Source organism: Stegodyphus dumicola, chromosome 4 (assembly GCF_044657685.1).
Source record: "Stegodyphus dumicola isolate Sdum_Otavi_A_Nest chromosome 4, ASM4465768v1".
NCBI classification, from domain to species: Eukaryota; Metazoa; Arthropoda; class Arachnida; order Araneae; family Eresidae; genus Stegodyphus; species Stegodyphus dumicola.
Window position 1 is genome coordinate 41,662,292 of NC_140771.1, and position 18,026 is coordinate 41,680,317.

At 31.8% G+C, this 18,026-nt stretch overlaps 1 protein-coding gene across 5 annotated transcripts in view; it reads left to right on the plus strand.

The window, feature by feature from the left end:
- LOC118181920 (transient receptor potential cation channel subfamily M member-like 2) overlaps positions 1–18,026 on the plus strand; it is a 248,503-nt gene that overhangs the window by 95,238 nt on the left and 135,239 nt on the right. For all 5 annotated transcript variants that reach the window (XM_085814764.1, XM_085814766.1, XM_085814765.1 and 2 more), the window contains 2 exons: positions 3,248–3,457; positions 5,608–5,787. In XM_085814764.1, the coding sequence (XP_085670890.1) occupies positions 3,248–3,457; positions 5,608–5,787 (390 nt within the window). The remainder of the gene's footprint in view (positions 1–3,247; positions 3,458–5,607; positions 5,788–18,026) is intronic.

The window sequence follows — 18,026 nt, forward strand, 5'->3', positions numbered from 1 at the left end:
AACAAAAAATGAAAATATTTACTAATATGTCAAGATTTGGTTAATCTTTGGATTATAGTAACTTGGTGAAAATTTGGCGACCAACCCTGCTACAGCAACCTGCTAGTTTTCGTTTGGACGCTATTTTGTTTTCACGAAATTTTTTTTTACTCAACATTTTTTTCAACAATCTGCTAGCCGAATTACGCTTATGCTAGAACTTTTATGGAACAAAAGTGCTTAATCATGATGAAGATTAGGTGCGAAATTGGGAGAAAGTGCAGAATCGCAAACTGCTTGCCACGTTTTTAAGAATTGCACATACATGATATCCATGTACACGTTGACATATTTTCACTTAAAAAAAAATCCCAGAATTGCACAAAAATGGCACACTCTTGACTTTATCCATGTACATTGCTAAAGTTCTAGCTAGTAACCTTTATCGCCTTACCAAAATGTCGCCAAACTACCTGTTACCATATTCCAAAGATTAGCCCAAGATTTTTTTGAAGTGTACGAAGACTTTTTTGTGACATGAAATGTTTGTCATTTTTTGATTATTAATTTCTTAAAAATAAAAATTTGCTATATTTTTAAAATATTTCATATTTTGTTACGAATAGATTATAGATTTTATTATTAAAATCTCATTAGAAAGTTTCTTTTTTATTCTCCGTAAAGTTATTTAATTAATGGATAGAGCCCTATTTCAATGAAAATCATAAGTGTACGAACACTTCTGGGAGCCACTGTATATTAATAAATACATCTGAATAACCTAGCTACACAGAATTCTGAAGGGAGGATGAATTTTTTCTGTTTCTTATATGTGAAACATAAATGCTCTGAGAAGTTGGTATGTAATAAAAGCTTAATTCTGCTTTTTCTTTAATACACATTTGTTCTTGGGCTATAAAAATGTGATTGTCTTGTTTGCTTGTTGTTAGAAGGATATAATTAAAGGCAACTTTATTCATGTAAAACTAATAATATTTTGTGAAAGAATGACCAAAATAATTCTTCAAATGCATGTCAGCAAGTAAACATTACAAGTGCTGCTCAAAAGACTGTTCTATGCTTTATTCTACATTTTAATTATGATTCTTAAGAGATGTCAGCTTTTTCTCATGAAAAAATATGTAACATCCTGCAGGAAGTTTAATTTTTCAACAGTATGAGAATTTTATTATGATATTATAAAAATTTTTTTACATTTTTTATGCAAGTAAGTTTTATTAAGTCTGTTTTTTTTAATAAAGATATGTTAAATTAATTTGTTAAGCAAAATGTTTCAATTTTGAGAAATTTCATAGCAATATACTAAGTCCAACAGTTATTTTTAATAAATTCAGTAGTAAATGCTTTCAGTTTTTAATTTTATAGTTATTTCTTTGTATAAATTTTATGACTTTATTTGATGTAATTAAAAAATAACAGTAAAATTAAAAAAAAAAAAAAAAAACTTGCTCCATAAAATTTATGTTGGTTTTTACTTTGGATTTAGAACAGTAACCCATTTCATTTTAGAACTGTTGAATAAAAATAAATTTATTCTTATCAAATTTGCTTTAAGCAGATAGCTGTTTTAGGCATTAAATTTGTTTTATGCAAGTAATATTGAAACAAACTTGTAAGTAGCATAAATTCTGATTTATTTAATGCAGATCTGAATTTTTTATTTAAAAGTTTTCCTTTGGATTTTTCTTGCGTTAGAATTATTACCTTCTGTGATAGATACCAGAGATACACATAAACTTTAATCATTGAGACAATTTCATTTTTATTTGGTGTCAGTAAATTTTAAAAATTGTTGAAATTAACAGTATGAAAATAGAATTTTGTGATTTATCAAAAATTATAAGTTTTGCAGTTTTTAACAAATTTTTGAGCTAACTGCTCCATATTTAAACTGAAAGTGAAAAACTCGGATGCATTTTTATTAAGCAAAAAATTATTATCCAGAGTTTTTTTTTTTTTTTTTAATTTTTAGTTGTAAGTGTAAAATTTTACAATTCTAGAACTTAAAAAAAGTGTTCTGAAAGTGCAATAAACAAGTGTTATAATAAGTGAAATAAGCAAATAGTTAGTTTTATTGTAAGTTTTGTTAGTTTTATTTTAAGTTATACATTTATAAAAAAAAATGATGCACTTGGTGTTAAAATGTAAAGATACTATATTTACATTTTAACACCAAGTGGTTACTTAATGTTAAAATGTACTACCGTAATGCTGTTTAGCTATCTGCTATAAAATCTCTTCAGAACAGTCTTTCTGCTTTCCTTCCAGACATTTTCTACTAATGAATTCCCCCAAGATAACTTCGACAATTGAATCATTTGTAAAATACAGCTACATGGGATGTGCATTTCTACACTCAACTATTACTTACTAGGCAAAACTCTGTATTTGTAAAAAAAGAAAAAAGTGCAACGCTTTCGTTTTCGTTAGATGTGTTCAGATTCGTTAAAGTCACTCCTGTTGTGTTAAGATTCGTTTAAGGAAGGAAAAACACACGTTTAATCACAAGTAGAAACTACAAACATAGCCTCTAAATTCCAAAATCATGTGCATTTAGTGTTTTGCCAGATAAAATAAATTTTCATAAAATTCGGGATTGTCTACTTCAGCAACATAGATATTTGCTATGTAGTTCTTGTCACAGTTGGGTGGATAATGCAATAATGCTGACTTATCTTATTTATCTAACTGCAGCATCAGAGCAAATCCATGAATAATTTATTGTAAAGCTTTGTAAAAACATACTGAAAATGTTCTTTAGCCTGATTAAAATAATGTAATAATTTAATAAATTTACATTTTTAAAAAAAGTATTTTTCCTAAAGGCCAACTTACTAATTTTTTGTTATATCTTCATAAGATAAATTGTTACTTTCCAGTTATCTGCAATACTTCCCAAAATTTTGGCAACCACTGCCGAGTAGTTTTTCATGAAGCTAAAATGCGAAAGACAACGTCCATTTTTAAAAATTTATGATACACTAAGAATTGCATAGAAAGAAACCAATTTAAATTAAAATGCAAGACATATCTGTAATGAAACATTATCATCAGGTAATCAGCAGTCTTCTGCTGTGTGCATGCATACCTGGGTTGCCACATAAATACATGTTAGTGATGTCATGGGTTGCTTGTTTTGGTGATTTGCTGTATTACCTTATTAGGGATGTGCAGGTAATCAGAAAATACCTATAAAATTATAGAGATATTATAATTTATTGAAAATTTTTAATTAAATTTTTTTTAGAAAACTGAAGATGGTATCCCTCTGGATAATGTCGCTACTGCTGCTGCTGCTGGTGGTGATGCATCTGCAGATTTTAGTGATGAAAAGCCACCTGTTAAGCGACAACAGAGTTTTGCTGTTTCTGAAACATTTGGAGATGATGTAACAAGAAGATTTTTTGCTACAGAAGGTGTTTTATGTTTTTGGAAGAATTTTTGCTATGAAGATCATGTAAGATTTTACTATATTCAAAATTAGTCATTTCTTTAAAGATATATTTTGCACATCAGTTTAGAAACATTAAAAATTAATATATAAAAATTGTGTTTTTCCAGAATTATCTGAATACAATTAGAAAATATTTTTTAATTTTTTGATAATCAAGTAGAAAGTAATATGTAACTTTTGGGGGAACTTTAGAGATTTAAGTTTTTCATAAGTAACTGACATAGAGCTATATGTATATGTTCAGGTGTGCATGTATATATGTATGTATGTGTGTGTATATGCACATACGGTATATACACACATGTGCACACATACATACATTTCTCAATCCAGTCCTGATAACAGAAGAGAACTGAATTTTTTTGTACCAACCAAATTCCAAAAATCACTTTCTGAGAACATTATAAAATAACACTTTTGAACGTTGCCAATAGTTATGCTCACTAAAGCAGCTATCAAGTTTAAGCAAAATTTGTTGAAAGACTTGCTCATAGTTTTCTTAGAAATTCGGCTTATGCTATTTGGTGTCTGTCTCGAGTCATCCAATCAAAAGCTCAAATCAGGCACACACAGACAAAAAGAAAAGACTCCCCTCCCCCCAAAAAACCTTTTATTATTCATATTGGCAAAAGGTTTCCAATGACCTTATACCTGCTTCTGATTGGCTAATCTATTTGCAACACTTTGTCAGTTTTAATATTTTGGATCTCTGAGTAAAATATTGCTGATAAAAATTATACTTTAATCTTGTTCAGAAAGAGCTTCTTCTTAAAGAGATTGCTTGTGCATAGGATTTTTTTTTTTTTTTTTTTTTTTTTTTTTTGTGATTATTTCATAGATCAAAATCATCTGAAACTGTGACTGCTTGTCTTGAGAAGGTTTTTCCTGCAATCAAATTTGATTAATAGGCTGTTTATAGTCGGTAACAATTCTTATACTTTTTTCTCCTTTTCCATTAACATGTTTTGATTTTTAGGTTAAAAATTGTTAATATGGATATAGCATTTTAAGTAAGTATCCTAGATAATAAAGTAGAGACAATAAGACAAATGCTACTTTACCATTTTCATAGCTTCATCATAATGGCATTAAGATTATTGCTAAGTCACGTAAAATAACTATTTTCTTGAAAGAATGTTGTTAAGACAAATGCTACTTTACCATTTTCATAGCTTTATCATAATGGCATTATGATTATTGCTAATTCACGTAAAATAACTATTTTCTTGAAAGGATGTTGTAGCATCTTCCTTAGTCATTATTAAATCAAAAATTGTCAACATTTTAAAAAAAAATTAAAAGATGGTTTATTTGCAGCTCTTCCTCGGTCATCAGTAAATCAAAAATTGTTAACATATTTTTGAAAAAAGAAATTATGTTAACATGTAGCCTATTCACAGCTTTTCCTGTCCCAAATAAACTAAGTGATCTTTGTTAGTGTTTAAATGCCAGCCAAACTTTTATAAACATAAGAATCATAAATAAAGATGAATATGACAAGATTTGTTGAAATAATATGGCTCAGAGAAAACAGACAAATAAAAATCATAAATATGAATAACACTGGACTGAGAAGTAATCATTTTACAGAATTGAAATGCATATCTTAAAATTAATTAATTAGTTAATTATCTTAAATTCCTTTGTGTTACCTTTTCTGAATGTGGTCAAAAACTTCCACAGTGGCGAAACAAATAATACATGCACTTAATTTTGGCAAATTTAAATGGTGTATGTTAGGAATGCCGTTGCCAGTTTTTCACTATTTTTCACTGTGTATAAAAACCAGAGACCATGAAATTGAGAAAGCACTGAAAAAATATTACAATATTTTACAGATACAAATTGTAAAGTTATTTCAATTTCAGTAACTTTAAAATTTGTTTCTGTAATATTGTAATATTTTCTGTTGTGCAATGATGCATTTGTCACTCCCATCTCTAACACAGGCAAATATGTGTAAATATATGCATGTAATTTGCATCGAATGTGATTAAAGCATGCTTGTGTAGTCGCATAGAAATAATAATTGAATTATAAACATGCTCAGAATTAATTCTAAATGCATTTCTAATTTTTAAAATGCCTAATGTTCATGTAAATGGTTTTTATCCTTGAAATCCTTTTGGAATTTTCTCTCTATATAATTTTAGGAACGTCCGTTTTTACGAGCTTCTCATGATGCCAATATGGAATATGTTGCCAGTGTACTTCACAGGGAATGGAAAATTAAAAGCCCACGTATTGTTCTTGTTGTTGTGTCCAATGTTGCTCCTTTGCATACCTGGAAAAATAAACGTCAGTTGGAACATTTGCAAGCTGGTCTTATTAAAGTAAGTTGTATTAATTTGTGTAACATATTTAGTAGTAAATTCAAAATCAATGTAGGATTAAAATTATTTTATATTTTATGAATATGTTTAAAAAATCAATAAATTTCTCCTGTAGAATTCATCTCGTATCAAATGTATTACATCTTGATGCAGTTTTGAGCCTCACCAATGGATGAGTATTTATGATCTCTAAATACTGGCAGCTCGAACCTAGGTGAACCAACTGCCAAGTCATAGTTGTTTTCATGGCTTTTCGATGTGTAATATGAATATAAACCAGTTTCTCTTAGAATCCTTCTGAATCTGCAATGCATACAAGGGCTATAAAGATAGTGCTTTGCTATATCCAACTAACCCACAACCCAACTATGCAGGCTTAAAATTCTCAGTTGTTTTGATTAGTATATTGTTGTGTGTGTATGGGTTCGTAATAAATTGAATGCACAGGTCCGATAAAAGTTTAATAAAATTTATTCTTATCACAAAAAATATAACAAAATGCTGGATTTTTCCTCAAAGATATTTGTACAATATTGCAATATCACACAGTAGTTATATTTTAAACTACTAAAACGGAATGCAATCCAAAGCGCAGAGAAAGCTAATCCAGTCTCACCACGAATTCGCTACAATCAACAACAACTAAGTAGACAACTGAACTGATGTATTTCTCTCCACCTTTTTAAAGCTTTTTAATCAGGCATGAGAAAGTTCTAGTAATTTATGCTTCTTGAGATTTCTGGAAAGCAAAAGAATAAAATTATGGTTACAGCTAACACAGTAGTCAATTACATTTATTCAGTTTAAGTATAAATTATGAAATATCTAATTATTAAATGTTAAATGCGCTTGCTCTTGTATTTTTACTTTTCCAGCGTAGCTTTCTCTTAAAATATATCTTGTGCTGCATTGCACAGGTATATAAAAAAAAATTATTTATAATTCTACTAAAAATAGCTAACTAAATACAAAAATCCTTAACAATATTTTTTAACCATTCAGTGCTTTCTATATTATGCCAGCTTTGAAATTGGACTACTAATTAAAAGATTTGATTATATGAACTGGAGCAAGAAGATTATAGGTTTGGCTAAGACATGTAAATGAACTAATTTTTAAGTGTCTAGCCCATATTGTAACAGGGAAGGAGCTTAAATGGTATGAAATCATGATCGAATGCATATTTTCCCCACAGAGCCATCAGACTTTGGAAAGTGGAATAAATATTATGGTTTAATGGTATGACACTTTAATTTGTTATTGTGTCATTTATCATCAATAGAGAAGAATGTAGCTAATTGTGTAAGGAAGAATGCAATTAGCTATGTTAACTGAACTTAAATTTTTTCATCATATAGCTAACATAGTCTGGTGTAGTGACCTAATCCACTACCTAGAGCTCTTGTAATCCCAGAGCCCTTGTTGTACCAGAGGTGCAGTTCACAACAAGGTGGGACTTTGATACAGTCAGTCCTGTAATTTCAGAATTTGTTAAACAAGAATGTGCACGATCAACAGCATACACAAGAAGTTATAATTCTAGCGAGCCAAAATGCTCATAGCCCCAGCAAGAGGGTCCTGGCTCTTCTCAGAAAACCACCTTCCTTTCTCGTTGGCAAAATTTTTCTCACTTTCTTTGTGTTGTTACCTCCGCTGTATCCCGGGGGGTGCAGGAGGAATTCCTCCTCTTGTACATAACAAAGATGTCCACATTCTGACCCCAGGGAAATACTTCTTTATCCGTAGAACCGTTGAAGTGACCTTGTAGGCGGAAACTGGAATAATTAACAATGGGACCTCATTGTGACAGGATTTTCCCTCTGTTCTAGCCACCATTTCATTTTCCCCCCTCCCATAACTTCTTTGCGCTCTTTTCATTTGCATATTTTTACGTTTGTGGAGCTGTCATAGTTTGATTCATTATATTTCTTGCTGTTGCATTAGTATCATCCCATATTTTCCAAGTTTTTATTTCACTTTTGAAATTAACATAGTCTTTTTTTATATGGCTTTGGCAGTTCATCAGCTTCTATCACACTTCTCCATATTTTCAAACTTCTTAATTTGCTTTCAACACTATTTGACCATATAAGGGTAAATGTCATCAGTTATTTTTTCTGTTTGAGTCATATTTGTCATATTTTATGCCATATTTTCTAATTTATATTCACCAATTATAAATCAAATTAATCTATTAGAAAAATTAGTGATGTTGTTAAACCTTAATAATACCCATTCCAAAAACCATGCTCTGCTACCAATTGTTGGTGAAAGTAGTCGTATAAATTATGTTATCTAAGAATTATCTACGGTGAAAATGTGCTTTAGCTCACTGCTTGGCGATTTTCGTTAGAGGCGATTTTTTGAAAATTGCCAGTAAAATCTCAGAATACGTTGCGTAAACAAAGTTGCTAAGGCGGAGCTAAGTGACATCCATAAATGGGTGGGACTAAAATTGTGACATCACAATGTATTCTCTATAGATATAGAAATAAGTATAATAAATTCTTTATATTTTAAGTTATTATAATGCAGTAAGTGAATTGTACCAGCTATTAAAACGGTAAACAACGTCACAGTCTCTCATATTTGTATTTCATACAGCTTCAGTATTTTCAAAGATTTTAGCATTTATACAAATGAAAAAAGATTTTTATTATTAAATTTATTGCGGCAATTATATCAGAATGTTGCAAATTATTGCGTGTCTTTTAAATAAAATAGTATATACTCCAATTTACGTTAAATCTATTAATATAAGAGCTTAATAAATTTCAAGACTTATCCCCCCCCCTTTGATGGTTTTTTAGATGCTGGATTATATTCTGGATAGCTACTAGAAAAATACTAACTTCATTTGTGAATGATTCAGCGTAAAATAAATCGTACACGTGATTTTAATTTTTTGAGGGGGTTTATGTTGACATAATATTATTTACATTTTTAATTTAAAAGGATAATCATTTAAAGAACAATATCCAATTACAGCTGATTCAGAAACTACCAAAAATCAAGTTCAAGTTCTAAAAAAAAGGTGCTAGTTCTACGGTTTTCGTCTGGTTTCTCTCTGTTGCCAATACGCTCGAATCAAAAACTATTTCCCTCTTTTTTTTTTTCTTTCTTTTACCAGAGTAATTGCCAACAGATTTAAATTCATATTATCGAACATTTTAATTTATCATTTTTACAAATTACCTTGTTGCTATGTAACGACACAATCCCTTAGGTACTAGTAAGTAGACAATCTTCATTATTTTCTAAAAATTTTAAACTTTACATTAATAAAAAAATAATAAATATTTTTATTGCAGATCAACATCATACACAGCTTTCATATCACTGTTTCTTAAATCACATCATATTCTATAGTCTTACTAGAATTCTATACATTCTACAAATAAAAAAATCTAATTTCTTACAATGAAGAGAAAATAAACACTACAAATTTGGAACACTAAGCAATGCTTCACACACATATTATCAATGAACTCATATTATCAAGTGCAATTGCGATAGCAAATACTACGTATTAAAATAAAAAAAAGTATAAGTTATTTATAGGGTCAAATTTTGCTACTATTGAGTAGATCGTAGGATTATCCATATTTTTAGGAAAGCATTATCAACATATCAAAACCAAACAATTAAAAGTACAATAAAAAAAAGATGTCTAAAGTAAACAACAATGCAAATTTAAAATACACAAACGACACATTAAACACTGCATGTAAAATACGTTACATTGCAGCTCGGTATAACATACAGCTTCGCTTTGTTCATGTGCACAACGATCTGTATTCGCTCGAAAAACTTCAAAGAATTGCAAAAATTTGGTGTCGATGTACACATCCATCTATTTTCACTAAAAAAAAATCAGAGAATTGCACAAACTTCGCATTGCCTTGGCTTTGTCCATGTGCAAGTCGATCTATTTTTACTTAGAAAACATTAGAGAATTCCACAAACTCTGCATTGCGCGCTACATTGGCCTTGCCCATGTACACATTGATCTATTTTCAGTTAAAAAATCAGAGAATTGCACAAACTCGGCATTGCGCACTGCATTGGCTTTGCTCATGTACACATCGATCTATTTTCACTTAAAAAAAATCCCAGAATTGCACAAACTCAGCATTGCGCACCACATTGGCTTTGCCCATGTGCACATCGATCTATTTTCACTTTAAAAAAATCCCAGATTTTCACAAACTTGGCATCGTGCACAACTTCGGCATTGCGCACTGCATTGACTTTGCCCATGTGCACATCGATCTATTTTCACTTCAAAAAACATCCCAGAATTGCACAAACTCTGCATCATGCACAACCTCGGCATTGCGCACCACATTCGCTTTGCCCATGTGCATATCGATCTATTTTCACTTAGAAAAACATCAGAGAATTGCACACTGCATTGGCTTTGCCGATGTACCTATCGATCTATTTTCACTTAAAAAACATCAGAGAATTGCACAACCTCAGCTTTTCCAATCTTCTAGGATCGAGCCAAAAAGAAATACAAAATATTAAAAATAAGCAACTTTAAAACGAACCATACAAGAAAATTTTTTTCACTTACCCTTTTCAAGAAAAATGTAAAATCTTTTTGAGGGGTTTTTATATATGTATATTGAATTTTTGGATCCCTCTCTCATCTTTAAATAAATTTACTAACGTTTTATACTCCGTTTCCGTAATATATGCAGAAAAAAGGCAAAAACCCACAGGGGGAAAATACTCGATTAAAAAAAGAACCAGCACATAAGAACATTCAAACCGCAACGGAATTAACTGCTCAAATTAACAAGTAAAAATTTCTTAAAAAATTAAAGCTTTCAGATTTTACGTTACGTCTAAAGGGGCGTTTTTTTTAACGTTTTGTGTGTTACCTTTCTTTATCAAATATAATGTTCTTTACACTTAAACCATAAAATTCAGTTCAACAGCAATATCGCAAAATAATTTAAAAATGAGCATATCTTTAGAATTTCCGATATACAGTTTTGCGCTTTGCACGTAAAAAAAATTTTTTTTTTCACGTACTGTGTTGCCGTTGTTCGCTTTGAAATCTTTGAGTTTGTTAATCAAAAATTCGTTCTAGTTTTACAAAATATCAATCAGATAATAAAAAAATTCCAAATTCCAAGTTTGGGCTTCCAGATGCCCATATTAGTTTGGAAACCTATGTTATTCAAAATTTGATGGCTCTAGGTACCGTTGTTTTATCACAATGCGAGAAACATTTATTCAGATTTTTGAGTATTTAATTTCTTTAAATATAATACAGGGCGATAACATCTAGTGGCAACAGAATAACAACACAGCTTCAAAACATCGGGTTAGCCATGTTGGTGCGTTTATTGGCTATTGAAAAACAATCGCCAAGCAGTGGGCTAAACCGCATTTCAACCATTATCTACTTCTAATAAAAAATACGAGGGTAAGTTGAAAAATAAGTTTTCCCTGTCGACTGTGGTCAGAGTTGTGTATGAAAGTCAAAAAATAAAATGAGACATTAAAGATATGACATACCTTTATTTTATTATTCTCGTACGAGTACATTGAGACATTTGTCATATCGCTTGATAAGCTTCAAAAAGCCCTCCAGGAAAAAATCAGGGCTTTGCATATGGAAGAAGCGTTGAACGGCTTGTTTCACTTCAGTATTGCAAGTGGAGGACATACCGAGAGCTGGACGGACGCGCACGGCCACTACAGATGCAAATGTCTGGAAGGTGGATGACATGATTAGAGCGAACCGGCGTATCACCATCGATGAAGTAGCGGAAGAACTTGGAATCTCACATGAGCGAGCTCAAAACATCATCCACGACATTCTTTGATATAGAAAAGTGTCAGCACGATGGGTGCCCCAACAATTGACCTCGACACACAAGGAACAATGCATGGGGGGTCAGCCTGGAACACCTCGTGCATTACCATGAAGATGGCAATGACTTTCTGTTTCGGATTGTGACGGGGGATGAAACGTGGGTCCACCATTTCACGCCAGAATCGAAGGCCGCATCTATGGAGTGGAAACATCAGTCATCACCTGTCCGAAAGAAGTTCAAGGCAACTCCCTCTGCTGGTAAAGTGCTCCTCACAGTTTTCTGGGACGCCCAAGGAGTTTTGTTGCTGGACTTTTTGGAGGTTGGAACCATCAATGCTATGCGCTACTGTGACACCCTGTCGAAATTGAAAGAGGCGATTCGGAAAAAGCGGCCTGGCCTTCTCACATCTGGCATTCTCATTCTGCTGTTGGATGACAATGCCAGACCACATTTGGCGACGGCAACGCAAAACCATATTGCAACTCTTGGTTGGGAGCACCTACACCATCTGCCATACAGTCTTGATCTCGCACCAAGCGACTTCCATCTGTTTCCGGCTTTGAAGAAAAATCTCCAGGGAAGGTGCTTTGGAAGCAATACTGAAGTGAAACAAGCCATTCAACGCTTCTTCCATATGCAAAGTCCTGATTTTTTCCTGGAGGGCTTTTAGAAGCTTATCAAGCGATATGACAAATGTCTTAATGTACTTGGTACCTATGTGGAAAAATAAAGGTATGTCATATCTTTAATGTCGCATTCTATTTTTTGACTTTCATACACAACTCTGACCACAGTCGACAGGGGAAACTTATTTTTCAACTTACCTACGTACTTTATAGTCATATGTAAGAAGAAAACTGTATTAAATAAGATTAATCACAACAAGCCTTACAGCATTCTCCAAAACCATAACCATCTCTCAAGTTGCCAGATACATTAACTCAATCTTTTATCATCAAAGAAAATATCAATGTTGCCAAAATATTAAAACTTAAAATTATACTTTATAAAGAAATTCTGTCACATGCTGTTGTCAATTGGCTATGAATAGTCATTTATTTAACTTCAGTTTATAAAAACGTGTGGTTCTCATCAGCAAAAAACTAAATAAATCATAAAAAATATTTATTTTTTAGTCATATTTCACAGTATCTTATAATGAAAAATATTATTGCTGTACAGGGAGCTATCTAATTATAAATAATTTTGTAATTAATTTCTTTCCTTAATTATAAATGTTTTACATGAAATAACTGCTGGGGGAAAATGTGATATTTTTTCATTGCACAGTCTTGTTGTTAAAGGTTTTAACCATGCTGTTATATTTTTATTATAACTATTATATTAAAACACAGTCATTAATAAGTGTATATATGTATTAATGTCACTACCTCTTAATTCTTATTATAAGACAACTATGTTCTGTTAGTTGCAATGCTTTGTTCAAAAACTGCACACTTTTTTAGTATTAACATAAATATGTAACATCTCCCCTTCAGAGCTTGCATGGCTCTTAGGAGTTCTTAGTTTTTGAGTCTTTAAAAGTCTTTAATTTCAGTGAAAAATTTACAAATTTTTCTCATTTGCCATTTCCATGTTTTTGCCGTGACAGCTATGACTAGGAATTGACATTTTGAATGAATATAGAATTCAAATCATGCTTGTGACCACAAAGTAATGTGTAAACAATGAAAAAAGTGAGCAACCTCAGGACAAAAATTATTCTTGATTGCTTTTCTTTCGATATTTTAAAATAAAGTTTATCAATAAAGTATTTATTCGCAAAGAAAAAAAAAAAAAATTCTTAAACTTTAACCTTAACTTTACGATCATACTTTGTTGAAACATGACCTTCAAGAAGGTCAAAGATCAAACTTCATAAAGCCCAGGCTTCCACTCACTCACTTTTAAATTGTTCATGGGTAAAGACAAATGACATGAATAAGGCATTTGAAAAAGGAAGGAGGAATATTCTTTGGTGAAAGCCATCTGGAATTAAAATAATCTAAATTTGGAAAAAGCCACTTATTTTAGTAGAGTTAATTTGGTTCTGCTTCTACTAGAAATCAATCAAGACCATCTAAAGCAATCCTTTCGAGAAAAAATGACCAGGCAAATGAAAATAAATCAATGAAACAAAATAAAGGATCTCAATAGCAGTGATGACTAATGAGAAAATTTTCTGGAAGATTATAGGTTCTGGCAAAAGTAAAAGCAAATCTGCCAGTTTTCATGAATTTTCATAATTTTTAGAGGAATTGTGTGTTAAACATAACTAATTTTAGCAAGTTTTTAAAACCTTATGTGTAAAGTTAATAGGTTAATGTTTCATGAGTTTTTCTTTTTTTTCTTTTTCTTTTTTTTTCTTTTTTTTTTTTTTTTTTTTTTGTGTGTGTGTGTGTGTGTGTGTGTGTGTAAAGGTACTAAAAATTTTGCCAATTTACTGATTTGCCACTAGATTTGTATTTAAAGTGCCTATTCTTGCTGGAAATTTAGGATACCGTTTAAATTTATTCTCTTTATTTTGGGAAAAAGAATTTTTTTTCCTTTTCTGCTATAGATGAGTTTATTTGTAGTGCATTACCATGTTTGGCATTTAATTTAAATAATTATAATTTATTAATAAGTTTAATGTTTAATAAATTTAAATTAATAATCTAATTTAAATGATTATTTTAACAAATGTATGATTGTTATGGTATAAAATAACGCATATTAAAATTTTGTTTCTCAGAAAAAGAGTATTAAATTATTTTAATTTTTATCTGTCATGTTTTTTAAAATGCCTTTCATTTTTGTAAGTTTTAATTGTAATATCTTGATTCTGAAATTTAAATAAGATAATGAATATCATGAAGCAGAATTTAAATTACTTTTTAGAAAAAACAAAACTGCTGAGAGAGCTGCTGTAATAATGCTCAAATGATTTTAGTTTGTCCTAGTTTTTAGTCCAAAGGACGTTAGACCAGAAGAGCTGTTAACTTAGTTTTGGCATTTTGCATTGGTTCACTATAAATGTCTGTTCACTTTTCAAATTGTTACCACCACATATTAGAGCTCTGCATTATATTTAAAGAAATTAAATAATGAATAATCTGCGTGAATGTGTGTTTCTCGCACTGCGAAAAAACAACATCAAATTTTCAATAATTTGTCCTCCACTAGAATAATGGGCATCTGGAAGCCCAAACTTGGAATTTGGTCTTTGTTTTATTATTGATTTCATATTTTATAAAACTTTAATGTATTTTGAATTAAGAAACAACAATTTCAAAGCGAGCAATGGCAACACTGTACGGAAAAGAAAAACATTTTTATCTCCACTGTGCGAGACTTTGTATTGGAAATTCTAAAGATGTGCTCCTTTTAAAATTATTTTGCGATATTGCTGTTGAATTGAATTTTGAAATGTGAAGAACATGGTGCAGTACAAAGTCCGTAATCCGGACGTCAATTATCCGGAATGATCTATAATCCGGACCTCAAAGCCACAAACTTTACGCATGTGTGTAAAGAATGCGCATACATTATGTGCAAGCGTAATGTATGCTTTACGCATGTGCACGTTGAAAGAAATGTTTAATAAAGTAAACAAATAAATATTAAGTTTTTTTTTTTTTTTTTTTTTTTTTTTTTTTTTTTTTTTTTTTTTTTTTTTTTTTAAATTTGATACCCTTTATGTTGGCTTTAGTTTTCCTCGTGCAAATTTTGATCGGAGGTCAATCAGCGGTAAGCTAACGGGGTTGCTGCTGATTGGCCGATGACGTCAAGATCGGCGGTTTGGCCGAGTATTATATACAGGGTTGCCACGCTACCTGAAAAACCGGGAGAACCGGGAAAAGTCAGGGAATTCGAAAATTAACCAAAATATTCAGGGAAAAGTCAGGGAATTTAAGTATTTTTGTCAAAATCTGGAAAAGTCAGGGAAGTTCATACAACGATCCCGCCAAAAAAAGCGATTTTTGCGCTGACGTCGGAAGAGGTAACTTTTTTGGCGAATTATGTATCACGTGAGTGTCATTTGGGTAGCTGGCATAGAGCCAATTTTCGCAGCTCCAATTTGATTGTCTTTTAGAAAGGCAAAGCAACTTTCCCGCAACTTTTGGTTTCCAGTATTCTCGAGAATCGCATGTGCAGTGCATGAACTAAAGAAAGTACCTGTTCTCGTATAAAACAAAATGGGTTTAATCCTAGTACAGTAGACCCTCGTTTTTACGAACTCGTAGGGACTACGAAAACAGTTCGTTAAATCAAGAGTTCGTAATTTAGAAAGGCATCGGAAATTGTTAGTATTTCACATTTTAATGTTTTCGAGACATGTTAGTGATACTATTCCATGCTTTTATTTATGTATTAGGAATTATTTTTAATAGTATTACTACTTAATAAATGATATCCATTCTATTAAACAAACAAGAAATATAAAATATTTGTAAAACGTACCTTTATTAAGTCATTGAGCAACAAAATAATCACTTATCTTTGTCTGTTTTAAAAAAACAGATTCTACAATGCAAGACTCCATCTTCTCTATATTTGTTAGCATTTCACAATTATCACTGGCCTCAAAAAATCGTCTAAGTTCTGACAAGTATTCAGCAGCTTGTTTTAAAGTCGGTCTTGGTGTTACTTCATTTTCTTCTTCTTCTTCTGGATCTGAAAGTCTCTCATTCTCGTTGATTATGCTGCTAATAATATCGTGATCCGATATTTCCTCCGTGCAGATGATATTAGAATCCACATTTAAAATTCCTCGAATGAAAGTTCTGGCAACTGTGGATTTCTACGGCGAAGTTCATGCATGAGAACCTCATCTTCGTCGTGAGATCTATTATCATGGATTTCTTCAGTTACGTCTGTTTCTTTAATAAAACCTGCATGTCGAAAGGCTTTAGAAATTGTTTCATCCAAAACATCATTCCATGCACTGATTGATAATTGCATTGCACCAAGAATATCAATCTGATAAGGTTGTTCCCTTTCCAAGCCAAGGATTACTCTTTGCAAGAGCACTGTCTTATATTTTCGCTTGAAACTATTGATTATCCCCTGATCCATTGGCTGTAAAACTGCAGTTGCATTTGGTGGGAGATATTCCACACGGATTGCCTGAAGCCCAGTGACTTCCATGTGTGCAGTACAATTGTCCACGATTAGGAGAACTTTGCGTTTCTCTGCTGAAAAACGGTTATCTAAATCTCTCAACCATTTTTTGTAGATGTTGCCAGTCATCCAGGCCTTATTATTAGCATAATATGCAGCAGGAATCTTCTGAACATTTTTGAAACACCTTGGTTTCAAATATTTTCCAATAAAGAGCAGAGGCAATTTTTGTGACCCAGTCATGTTGGCTGTAATCAAAACTGTAAGTCTCTCTTTAGCTTTATTACCTCCAACACATTTATCTCCTTTGTAAGCTAATGTTCTTTCTGGCAAAATCTTAAAAAACAAAGCCGTTTCGTCCGCATTAAAAACGTCATCTGCAGCGTATTCAGAAAGAAGCAATTTCAACTTTTCTTCTTTCCATTCATTTGCTGATGACGTGTCTACTGCTGCACTTTCACCACACACTTTCCGGAAACTCAAACCATTCCGAAGTTTAAATTTCTGTAACCAACCATCCGATGCTTTAAAATCTTTGATGTTTAATTTGGAAGCAAAAAAGTGTGCTTGTTCTTTAAGTACATTTCCATCAATTGGAATGTTTAAGCTTCTCATCTTTCGAAACCAAACAAGCAAAGCCCTTTCCAAATTTGGGTGTTTTGATTCTCGAAAATATTTTCGAGAGGAGGGTCCACATTCATCGTTTCCGTTTTTAGCTCCAAAGATCTTCTCTCTTGCCTTTAAAATCGTCGATAAACTATTTTTAGGAATTCCATATTTCTGAGCAATTTGTGTCTTGCTTAATATTTTTTCGTCAACTTCTTTTAAAATCTTCTTCTTTATTTCAACCGCTAAACAAATTCGTTTCTTCATTTGCGACATAGCTCTAAGAATCTTACTTAACAAAAAACTGGCCCAATCTCCCTCTCGACTAACGAGACTTCACTGATTGAGTTGTCCAGATCAAATGACTATGACATTACAAAAAGCAACAACTCTCTTTTAGAAGCAACACAAACCCCTTTAACACGAATGGTCTCACCCCCACCCAACAACATCAGGCCGATGCTCTTCTGAGAGGCTCCCACAACAAACAACACCATAAATTTGTCCTAATTCCCCCTCTTCTCCGCCCCCTCCTTTCTTACTGTACTTCTTCGAATGTTTCGCACTTGCTGCCTCAAAATAGTTGGAGATTTTATTTGACCTTCACACTTGGTCCCAATGAAACACGCAGAAGTATGAAAACTGAGTTTGCAAAAAAGAGATTTTCCTGATTTGTAGTTCGTAAATAAGAGCGCA